The following is a 12665-nucleotide window of genomic DNA, read 5'->3' on the forward strand; positions in this document are numbered from 1 at the left end:
TAAATCACTAGTTTCCAGACCATACAAATTCTGCTCCTCTGAAGTATCTTTAAACCAAGAATTAGAAGTAATCAAAAATACAGTCATCTAAAATGGATATAATCCTAAAACAACTCAAAAAATCATCAGTCACTTCTCCACACATCAAACCAGACAGGAAGAAGTCCATAAGATTCCCACACCTTATGTCAAAGGCATCTCCGAACGTCTTTCTAAAATTATCCAGAAATACAATTTTGCAACTACTTACAAACCTATCAACCAAATTTACAACTTGTTACCTTCTCCTAAAGACAAACTCTCACCTTTGTGTTGCCTGGCATTTATGAGATTCCATGCTCATGCAAATTGTCTTACTTTGGACAGACAGGTAGGTCTGTTCAGAAACGCATCTCGGAACATCAAGACCACATTCCTCTTTTTAAACCGCAGAAATCTGGCCTCTCTCAACACGGAATTGAAAATCCAAACCATAGGATCCATTGGGAAAAGCCTAAACTTTTACAAAGATCTTTATATATATAAACATGAACGTTTATACATATAGAGTTCTGAAGAAAGTTCTGCAGCCCTACTGCACAGACCAAACTTAAACCGCAACAACGTTCTTACTATTCCAAAAGTATGGGAAATTGTCATACAAAATTGTGTTAAATATTTTTTTTTTTTTTTTTTTAAGCTTCTGTATCACGTTATGCACGTTTAATGAGATTCTATTGTAATCAAATGAGCTAATGAACCTTATGAGAACAGATTGAAGATTTGTGGGTTGCAAAAATTAATTGATTGATAGGCAGAAAAGGAGTGATATTGAGACATTCAAATTACTGAAGGGTTTCTATAAGATTAATCCAGAAGATATTTTTGAGAATAGGACTGGTGGTGGGAGGACTAGGGGCCATACATGGAAGCTGGGCAAGAATGTGGTTTTATCCTTGGAGAGTGGTAAATGAGTGGAAATAAGCTGCCAGAGTCTGTTGTGGGTACTATAACCATGAATGAGTTCAAGGCGAGGTATGATACCGTGTGAATGTCGAATAGTTGTTTTTGACATGATGTTAGAGCCTCCCTTGATGAGTCTGTCGACTCCTTGGAGTTGCCCGAAATAATAATAATTGTTGATAGTGATGCATTCAAACTGGTCCAAGATACAAGAAATGGGGAAATGTACTGGCTTTTTTGCATGATAAAAATGAATAGCCAATTGAAAAGAAAAAGGTGTAAAATCTTGAAAGAATCACATATGTGAACTAAGGACTCAAACATGCAAATATTATTAGAAAAAAGTGAAAGAGCTAAAAAACAAGAACTAAACCTTAGATTGGTAAAATTTGAAGAAATCATCGACTGATTTAGCTAAGAAAGAATGTAGAAAGTTGCATGCAAAGATAGAACAAGAATTATATGGTAGATAGAGGAAGTCAAAACAGCAGTCCATGAAAGAAAAAAGAAAAATCAATCATACAAAAAGGTTTCAGGCCAGAAAGTTAGCATGTGCTTTGAGAGAACATAATTGAAAGAGATAAAAGCAGGAAAACCATGTACAAAAAGTTGCTATACAAAAGTCAACGGGATGATTTTGGAATCATCCCATTTCTGAGGATAAATGTCAAAGATGACAAAAATATTCTGCAAACTACATAGAGCTTAGTAGCAGAAGAAAAAGTGTATTGCAAAAGCAATCAAAGATAATAAATGTGATAATAAAAATTGAGGTGAAAATAATACTGGAAGGCTGTTGTGATTATTTTGAAAAATTATTAAACAAGATAATATGGAACAGTGGTAAGAAAATATTCATGGGGAATACAATCGGGAGCACATATTAATGTGTGTGTAATATTGATCTATACACGAGAGATCAGAGAACCTATAAGCACATCAGCAAGATGCAGATGAGGACTGAGAATGAGAGATAGAGGTTCAAGCGAGTCTGTAGGGGACAGATGATCTACGACCCAGATTGCTCTCCTCTGGACAGCATCAAGAATTTTTAGGGTGGTTTTAGGTCCACAATCCCGATGTGAGCAGTATTCTAAGGATGGGCAAATTTGGGGGTTTGTACAGAGTTAGTAACTGGGTGGGTAAAAAATAACATCTTAAGCTGAAGAGATGGCCCAGTCTGTTGGATGCTGAGAAAGCAATTGATGCGTGTATGCCAGAAAATACTGAGAGTAAATGTGTCCAAGCAGAGAATTCTGATCCAATCTGGCTGAGGGTAAAGGATCTGGTCTGGGGTCTTCCCCCCCAGAGGCAATGCTGCATGCCACTGGATAGGTCCCCAGGTTGCAGATCGGGGAATGGCCACCAGAGATGGTAGCTAGCTGCGAATAGCCAATAAGCAGTCCTAGACAAGTGGCAATACTAACAGGATGTGGTGGGTTAGTGGACAACTCCAGTAACTCTATAAAATGGTACAGAAGTCCATCGACGGTAATGCGTCAAGGTGAGCTTAGGCCACCCTAAGCCTAAACATAGCTTATATGCTCCTTATATCTCTCCCAAGCTCTTCACGGAAGAGTGAGGGTTTGTCAGATAAGTGTCAATGTGCTGACAGTAAAAAGAAAATACAATTGAAATCTGATGCTAAAGAACACGAGAAAAGACTCATGCTGGCTTGGACGTTGCCCAGTCAAACAAGGCCCATGTCCCCAGTTGAGCAATCAAGATTAGATGAAAAATCAGCCACTGAAAACAAAGACAAAAAAATAAAACTAAAGCCTGTAAGGGATGGAATATCAATAGGTATATGTGGAATGTCTGTATGCTATAGGCAACTGGAAAACTGCAGTTGCTTCAAGAAGAAATATAGATGCGACGTCTTGGGTATATCAGAAATTAGATGGACATTGTCAAGAGAAACAAATGTTATGACTATTCAAGTATATGCGGCCACTGCAGAGAGTGCAGATGAAGACACTGAGAGATTTTACAGAGATCTACAACTAGCAATTGATGTGGTGCCAAAGCAGGATATACTCATCATTGGAGGAGAGTGGAATACAAAGATTGGCAGAAATAACACAGGATGGGAAAAGGTTATGGGAAAATTTGGATATGGAGAAAGGAATGAATGTGGAGATATGCTTCTGCAATTTGCCACTGATAACAACTTGATGGTTGTTATCAGTGATAACAACCGATAACAACCAGAAAGCAAAGCCTGTAGACATAATGATTATACAGATATATATATGCCCACAAGTGACCATGATGAAACTAAAACTAAAATTATGGAAGAAGACAGAACTAAAAGGTGTACCACCTGGATGGGAGACCGGAATGCAGTGGTAGGTGAAAAGGTAGAGAAGGGAATAACAGGAAGATATGGCTTTGGAAAAAGGAATGAGAGAGGTGAAAGACTCGAGTTTTGTAAAATACACAAACTAATTATTGGTAATACTTGGTTTCAGACTTCTAAAGAGAAGAAGATATACATGGAAAAATGCCAAAATGCCAGCAGATATCACAAGATACCAGACTGATTATATGTTAATACAAAATAGGTATAGAAACAGTGTAAAAAGGATATCAACATATCCAGGAGCTGATATTGACTCAGACCATAATTTACTTGTTATGGAATTAAGAATACAATTTAAGAAAATAAACAAAGGTAAAAGCAAGAAAAGGCAGAACCTAGAAAAACTCAAAAGAGATGCAAGTAAGAAATTCAGAGAAGAACTGGAGAATAAAATAAGAAACAAAGAAGATACAGGAAACAGCTGCTGAAGAGATAGGCTTTGTGGAAGGGAAAAGAATTAAGAAGACATGGATTACAAATGAAATTATAAGAAAAATGGAGGAAAGAAGATGAAGAAAAAATATAAACACTGAAGAGGAAAATACAAAGTGTTAAATAATGAACTGAGAAGAGAAAACTAATAAAGCAAGAGAGGAATGGTTAAAAGCAGAATGTAAAATAATTGAAGAAATAGATAAAAAGGGGGGGGGGGATACGATAAAATGTTTTAAAAAGCAAAGGAACTTATAAATATTAAAAAAAGGATAAGAAATCTGCCATTAAAAGATAAGCAAGGAAAATTAATTTTTGATTTTGAAATACAAGGTGAAAGATGAAATTAATACATTGAATAACTTTATGCAAAAAATGAGACCAATGAAAACTGAATTAGAAGAGCAAAATGAAATCTCAACAGAAGAAAGAGGTCCTGAAATACTACAGAGAGAAGAAGAAACGGCAATTAACAAATCAAAAAGTGGAAAGATGGAAGGAGTGGAATCTCCTTCCATCTTTCCTCTGTGAAATCCTAAAACAACTGGAGGACAAAGCTCATGAACAGAAACGTGGAAACTATGCAACCTCATTTACAAAACAGGAGAATGGCCTACAGATTTCACAGAGTACTCTTATACCAATTGAAAAGAAAAGCAATCCTACAAAGTACAGTGACTAAAGAACTATAAGAATACACTCACATGCCTCTAAAGTACTACATGGAATATTAAATGGATGATTTAATAATAGATTGGAGTATTTTCTTGGGGATGATCAAGTTTGGATTTAGAAAAGACAGAGGAACTAGAGATGCAACTGGAGTAATGAGGAAAATATGTAGGCCATTCACCTGTTTTGTAAACAGGAGAATGGCCTACAAGAATATAAAAGTAAATAAAGAAGTTTATATATGTTTTGTCGACCTTGAAAAAGCGTTTGACATTGTGAAATAGGAAAATTTGATGGAAGCGTTATGCAAAATAGGTTTAGATTGGAGAGACCGAAGGTTAATAGCGTCATTCATTTTGTATGGTGATTCAATGGTATGAGCCCCTTTTATGGGGAGGTACGGCACCACCTCAACCCCCCCCCCTCCCTCTTTTTTATCTGGGTTCGGGACCGGCATAGCTGGCAAATCAGACCTATGGCTGGAGGGATTATCTTAGGTATTCCTGACTGTATCCATGTGTGTTCAGGAAGGTTTGCCTGTTCGCAGGATGAAAAATCCAGCTAAACTGGCGAGGAAAACCCTGCTGTCCACGTCTAAGACCGGCTAACTTGGCTATGTCTGAGAAAAATCCTTAAAGATCCTCATGTCAAAGACGGGAATCGAATCCAGGACACTCCTTTCCCAGGCATATGGTTGAGAAACACATAGCCACTTGGCTTACCACGCAGATGGTTAATAGCAGAATTATATATGAACCAGATTGTCAGAATAAAGACAAAAGTAGGAAAAACTAAAAAATTTGTGATTGGCAGAGGTGTAAGACAAGGATGCTACCTGTCAATGCTGTTCAATATATTTGCAGAAGAAATAATAAAAGAAGCATTTGATGAAGAGAAGAGAGGAATCACTATTTGAGGAAGAACAATACAAAATATTAGATTCGCAGATGATCAAGTAATATTAGCTATTGTTAATTAACAAAGCTATTGCTAATTAATTAATAATTAACAAAAGAAAATATGCATTTTATAGCAAGAAAAATTTGTTTATTAATAAAATGAATAAAAAATTTAAAGAAAATGCTTATTTAGTGTTATATTTGGAGTATGACCTTATATGGGTCGGAAATATGGATGGACAATTGGGAAGAAAGAAGCTAAAATGTTGGTGGCATTTGAAATGTGGTTATGGAGAAGAATGGACAAAATAAAGTGGACTGAAAAAATTACCAATGAAGAAGTATTACAAAGAGTTGAAGAAGAAAGGAATTTACTAAAGACCATAGGACAAAGAAAGCATAACTGGATAGGACATGTATTAAGAGGAGAGAGCATACTGAAAAGAATGACAGAAGGGAAAATTAAAGGAAAGCAACCAAGCGGAAGGAGATGACTAATGCTTGATGATATAATGGGCACAAGAGGATATCAAGAAATGAAGGGAAGAAGCAAGAGAGAGGAAATTGGAGGAAGAGAATTTTCTGAGATATACCATTGGACCTGTCAAGAGACAGAACACTAAATCATGATGATGATGAACAACCTGATGATTTGCAATACCAAATTCCAACAAAAGGATTGCCATAAATGGACATGGCCTTCCTTCGATGGCAGGAATAGGAATATGATTGACAGACCAAAAATGGAGAACATCAGTTCAACAGTGCAGATCATTCCAAGAAGTTGATATTGATTCGGACCATAGCTTAGTGATTGCGAATATAAGACTAAAACTGAAACAGAAGCACAAAGGAAAGTTCCAAAAAGCAAGAGACATCTCAAGACCAAATGAAGACTGGCTAAGAACAGAATATTAAGACATACTGGAAACTAAGATTAGGACCATAAGTAAAAAAAATAATAATAAATACAAGAGCAGAACAACTGACTACACTACTAAAAAAGGTGGTAGAGGAAGTAATCCCTGAAAGATCAACAAGAAATGGATAACTCAGGAGACCCTGAAATTGGTACAAGAGAAAAGAGAACTGAAACTTAAAAGAGATAATTCAGAGGCAGCAGATGAGTTATGCTGTCAAAAATGCAATGAAGTACGAAAAGCAGCAATATCTGATAAAGCCAAATGGCTGGAGGACCAATGCAAAGACATTGTACAGTACTATGGAGAACACAAAACTAGAGAGGTCTATAAACATAAGAAATTAGAATTCCCGGGGGTGGCCTCTTGTGGGAATGAGTGCTTGGGGGGGGGGGGGGGGGGTGCGACATCACGTAACACCAAGTCCAGTGGGGTCTGGAAGGGATAATGATAGGTATAGAACCAGTGACATTTTTATGCTTATGGCTACATGAAACTGGTAAGTGAAAGGTACAATCACAATTTCCAGAAACAAATGATGAAAATCTTAACATATAAAAGTTCATTACATAAAAGGCACAACCCGCTTTCTAAGTCTTTCTTTTTTTCTTAAAATATGGCAAACGTAACTTGTCATAATCAAGCCAGGGACAATTATTGTCCTGCTGCAACAAGTATGACAAGGCTGCATGTTCTCACAACACTTCACAACATAAATGTAGCTGTATCCGAGGTTTAATCATCAACATCATCTTCTAACATGAGGAGGAGTTCTGATACTATAACGAGGGCTACAAGAATAGCGTTCTTTGTGGTGAGACGGGGGCCGTAATCTTCTGTTTCCTCCATAGCCACCGCCATACCAAATACAGGTCAAGGTCCAGGCTGGAAGCCAATTTAAGGCCTCATCCATCACCTTATGGATGTCCTGTAGGCCACCACTGTGAAATCGGTGCCTTGGGCAGTTGTACACAATATGAATAATTGTCTGAGCCACGGGAGAACAATCACAATAAGGGTGATCTGATGCCCAGGAGTATCCAGAATAAAGGAGATTAATTGGTGGCACTGATAGCATCAAACTGGCCAAAGATTATTGGGATCTCTGAGATGTGGTTGACGGAGGATGATATAATAACAGGAATAGAAGTAGCAGTGTACAGCATTTTGCGGCAGGTAAGGAAGGGAAAACACGGTGGTGGAGTAATACTTATAAGGGATGACTTATGTCCTCTAAGAGTGGAGGCTTTGGAAGGCTGTGACACTAATGGTTTTGAAAGCTTATGGTGTGAGGTAGAGGTGGGCAAGACAGGATATTTAGTGGGGTGTTACAACAAGCCAAGGAGCACAAGTGGGGAGCAGAGATATTTAGGCAGATGGGCTTGGCAAGTGCAAGAAGAATGATTGTTATGGGAGATTTTAACTACAGAAGTATAAGCTGGAAAGAGGAAAATGCATGTAATAATAAGGGAATGGAATTTCCAGAATTTTTGAGGGACAAATGTCTCAGGCTACATGTAATAGATGGAAAAAGAGGTTCAAGAGTTTTGGATTTGGTCACAGCATCAGAAGAGCTGATAATAACTGAGATGACATCTTCCTCCCCCCCCAAGTTGGAGAGTGTGTCCATGTGGTTTTGACTTGGAAGATGAATAGACATGGTCCATGGAGGGGGAAATTGGAAGGGCAAGATATCATGAGAAATTGTGAAAGAATATTTATTAGCAGCAACAGTAAGCTGTATTCCACGAGTGAAGAAGAGGACACAATTTGGTGTAAAGTGGATGACAAACAATATCAAACAAGAACTGCAGGTGAAAGAGAGATTATGGAAGAGATATAAGAAGAGGGGTAGAGAGCAGATGAACGAAGAATATAAGACACAGGCCAGGAGAGCGACTAGTATGGTGAGGAAGGCAAAGCTGGAATATGAGAAGAGATTGGCATTAAAATTCAAAGAAAATCCTAGGGAATTTTCTGGCTATGTGGAAAGGAGGAGAAATGATTGTGGGATAAAAATGGGAATAGAGTGACTGATGCAGAGGACAGTGGAGTTGTTCAATGGGCACTTTATTGGAGTATTTCATCCTGAAGAAGAAGGTTTTAATACTAGAGGGATAGGGCAGGTTTGAGGTTTAGAGGTGCAAGAAGAGTGTGTTCCAAATACTGATTACTCCGGATGTCAGTAAAACTGTGGGACTGGATGGTATTTCAGCACAAGGGAATGTGCTAAAGAACTGACAGCTCCATTGACCTGGCTTTTCAATGGAAGTCTAGCTATGGGAAAGGTACCCAGGGAATGGAAGGAAGGTAAGACAGTGCCATAGCAGATTTGATGTATCTAATTATAGGTCGGTTTGTGTTTCATCAGTAGTTGTTAAGGTCTTGGAGAAATTAGTGAGGGACCATATACAGCATTGGGCAGATGAGGATAATATTATCTGAGAATCAACATGGATTTATTAAGGGGTGCTCTTGCTTTAGTAATATAATTGCCTTTAATAATAAAATGACGAGAGCAGTTGTTGAGGGAAAGGCATATACTGCCATTTTTTTTGGATTTTGCAAGAACATTTGAGAGGGTGCCACATGATAAGCTGATACTTAAGTTGCAGTACATCGATTTAGATGTTGGGTTAGTCAACTGGATTCAGGTTTATCTGTCTGATTGGTATCAGAGAGTTGTGTATGGTGAGGCAATATCAAGGAGGCAGAAGGTTAGCAAGTGGGATTCCACAGGGCTCAGTACTAGGACCTATATTGTTTAACCTTTATATCAATGATATTGTCAATGGACTGCAAGGGGATATTCAGTTTTTTGCAGATGATGTAATAGTGCAGATGTGGCAGCCCTGCAAGAGGATTTGAATAAACTAGACAGATGAGCAAGTGAATGGGGGTACTGGTTTAATGCAGCAAAATGTAAAGTCTTGAAGTTTGGGATACATAGATGAGAGGCTGCATGCTCGATTGAAGGCTGTACTGGAGGAAGTAGGAGAGACAAGAGATCTGAGGGTGATTATTGATAGAAAACTGAAATTCAGAAAACATATTGTAAAGGTGGTGAAGGTAACCCAGAGGATTGCTGCAATACTGAGAAGGACACTGACCTGCAGAGATAAAAGTTATCATTCCATTGTATAAGACCCTGATCAGACAACACAGACTATTGTTCTCAAATTTGGTCCCCAGAATTTGAAGGAGATTAATTAACTGTGGAAAGGGTACAAAGGCAGATAACAAAGATAGTTTCAGGACTGTACAATGTTAGTTATGAGGATCGGCTGAGGGAATGTGGACTGCAGAGTTTGGTAGATAGAAGAGGTGATATGATCGAGAATGGAAGTAGACGGGCAAGACCGAAATCATACACAGATGGACAAGATATTGCAGCGAACTATATAGAAATCAACTAAATAATACTGCAACAGAAGTAATCAAAGAACTAAAAGCAATCTCTCCACCAGCAGAGATCTCTGAAAAAAGACATCTTGGAAGACGATGTGAGTAAGGCTATAAAACATCAAGATTTCTGGAAATGACAACATAATAGACTAGATACTAAAATATGGGAGAGAATTGGTTGTAAAATAAACGCATAAGCTATGCAATAAAATATGGAGATCAGGGTATGACCTTGAAGAGTGCAAAAGATTGGTCTTGGTTGTTCTTCATAAGAAAGGCAGTGGTTTAGAATGCACCAATTATATAACTATTACACTAATGAGTCATCTTGGCAAAGTGCTGATGAAAATACTTACAGAATGCCTGAAGGGTCATATGGAGGCACATCTTCCTGATGGCAAGCCAGATTTTGAAAACATCGAAGTACAGTGTAACAAATGCTTGCACTAAGACTAATAGCAGAGAAAGCTCAAAGAAAGAACAAAAAGATATGCTGCTGTTTTGTGGACTTCCAAAATGCATTCGATAATACTGACCAAAATATAACATGGACTGTCTTGGAATCCTATGGTGTGGACAATAAATTGATCTGCCTGTTGTAAAATATAAATAGCCAAGCACAAGCAAAAGTCAGGATAGCTGGTGTGATTTGAGATTAGTTTGCCAGTAGTCAAGGCATAAAACAAGGGGACCTAATAACATCAATCATCTTCATCACACATCTGGGAAGAACACTAGATAAAGTTAAAGAAGAAGGTGGAGGCATTTCTATAAATGGCATGAGAATAAACTTCCTCTGCTTTGCAGAAGACGTTGTCCTGATTGAAGAAGACGCAGCAAGGCTGGAGCAGACACTGCAAACACTATACGTGGAAGGAAAAAGATATGGACTAAATGTCAATTTTGAAAAAACTAAAACAATGATATTCGGACTACAGGAGTTACTGAACAAAGTTACTATTGAAGGATTTCAACTGGAAAATGTGGAACACTTCACATATCTTGGGTGCCACATTATGCATGACTTGGAACCAAAAAAAAAAAAGGTAAAAATTAGAGTAGCCAGAGCAACAGCTATCTTAAAAGCCATGGACAAAATATATAAGAACCGAGCTATAAAGATATATATACTAAACTGTGCATCGTGGAAACCTGTATCTTCAGCAGCATGCTCTATGGATGTGAGGCCTGGGTACTCCTGAGAGAATCTGAAAGGAAGATATTGGCATTCGAGAGGAATTGCTATATAAAGATCTTGAGAATAGGCTGGATCCAGAAAATGAACAATGAGGAAATCTATAGACAAATACAACCAAAATAAAACCTGATCCAGAAAATAATCAAAAGGAAACTATATCTATTTGGCCATATATTTAGAATGAACGATGAGAGGAAATTAAAGACTGAAGGAAAGAACAAAAGAGGAAGACCAAACAGAGGATGAGATGATGACATTGTCAAATGGTGCGGAAACTCCGTACACAAACTGAGTCATCTTGCACAAAATAGAATGCAATGGAAGAATCATATCAAGATGGTATCAGACACCTATGGGGCGTTGAACCCATGGTTGTTGTTGATGGTAAAGGTAAGCAAGCCGAGATCTCTTTTGCAAGAGAAGAGACTGAGTTTTGTTTGTTAATAGTAAAGTAATTTGTAAACATTAAATGACACCACACAAGTAAATTGTGAGGAAAATAAGGAATTAAATATAAACTACTAATATTTGTGATGAATAACAATACATGAGGAAGGAAAGAAATGAATAGAGGTTGCAGTGATGTTATGCTGCTGTTTGGCCAGTCACATGATACTGTTAGGAGCTCAAGGGAACTGAAAACAGTCAGCACAGTTATTAACAAGCATCGCTGAAGGGAAAAATAGTGCAAAGTTCATTACAAGATATAGAAGTGTATGATGTGGAGCAGGTTTAAGAAGAAAATTTTCTGAATTACATGACCAGGTCTTTGTATTCAGCCTACTAGATAAGGCAAATAAATACTTGGAAAAGAAAGCAGACTCCCACTGCATGAGAATAAAGCATAGTAAAATAGGAAAGATTCACTGCTAATTTTCTAATAGCAAATGAAAAAGGAGCAAGAAGAAAAAGAAAATAAAAATTATCTATTATTTGTCAAAAGAGTTACCTGTGGAAATTCCTGAAATCCTCCATGTCCTTCATGTTCCTGTTTACAAGAACCACCAATTACAATAACTGGCCTTTAAAAAAAATAAATTAAAAAAAAAAAAAAAGTTAATTTTGACAATAAATTTATGAATTTTAATTTTTTTGGTAAATATAATGGTTTTAAATGATTGTGCGGTTTGCAGAAAATAAAATAAAGTAGTAAGACTTATTCTCTTTCATTTTGTCATACTTAGAATAAATAGAAAAGTCGATTTGTTGTGTTTGATAAGACTTTAACTTATTTTATATTAAAAAATTTTTAATAATCTGCAACTCACAGATCTGTTACTAAGGCTTATATTTACTTAGACAAAAAAAAGTCACCTTCTAAATCACTTCATATTTATTAGTGGTTACGAGAATAAGCTAACTTACCAACCATTAATCTGTGCATTAGCCATTCCTCCTAAAGCATGGAGCAAACCAGGTCCCGACACAACAAGGCACACACCGGGTCTAAAAGAGTTATGTAAAATAACTTTCATAATTCATTATTAAGCAGTATCAGTCAATTTTTTTGTAGATTTGTGAGATAATTCTAGTATATAACAGGACAAGAAGTTTAGCAAAAACTAACTGCTAACTAAACTGTGTAGTTTTTCACTTGGTTATAAAGTAAATTATACTGGACAAGAAATTATATTTTTGTTTAATCCTTTATCCATGTGTAAGCAAACAAAAACTTGGATAATAGATAAAACAAAAATATAATTTCGTGTCAAGTATAATTTGCGAGTTAAATTATTAAGTTGCGCTAGTCCGTCACAAAAAGTGTATCAAAGCAGTAGAACAATCAAAAGTGTGAAATGTGGGAAGCGTGTGGCAATTAGTCTGATATGACAGAC

General features: G+C 37.0%; 1 protein-coding gene across 1 annotated transcript in view; it reads right to left on the reverse strand.

Moving 5' to 3' along the window:
• Hacl (2-hydroxyacyl-CoA lyase) overlaps positions 1-12665 on the reverse strand; it is a 270179-nt gene that overhangs the window by 233269 nt on the left and 24245 nt on the right. The window contains exons 4-5 of the mRNA XM_090403161.1: positions 12196-12276; positions 11780-11852 (exon numbers count right to left, since the gene is read on the reverse strand). Of these exons, the coding sequence (XP_090259287.1) occupies positions 11780-11852; positions 12196-12276 (154 nt within the window). The remainder of the gene's footprint in view (positions 1-11779; positions 11853-12195; positions 12277-12665) is intronic.

Source organism: Typopeltis vanoorti, chromosome 13, assembly GCF_054136105.1.
Source record: "Typopeltis vanoorti isolate ZY-2024b chromosome 13, IOZ_Tvanoo_1.0, whole genome shotgun sequence".
Taxonomy (NCBI): domain Eukaryota; kingdom Metazoa; phylum Arthropoda; class Arachnida; order Uropygi; family Thelyphonidae; genus Typopeltis; species Typopeltis vanoorti.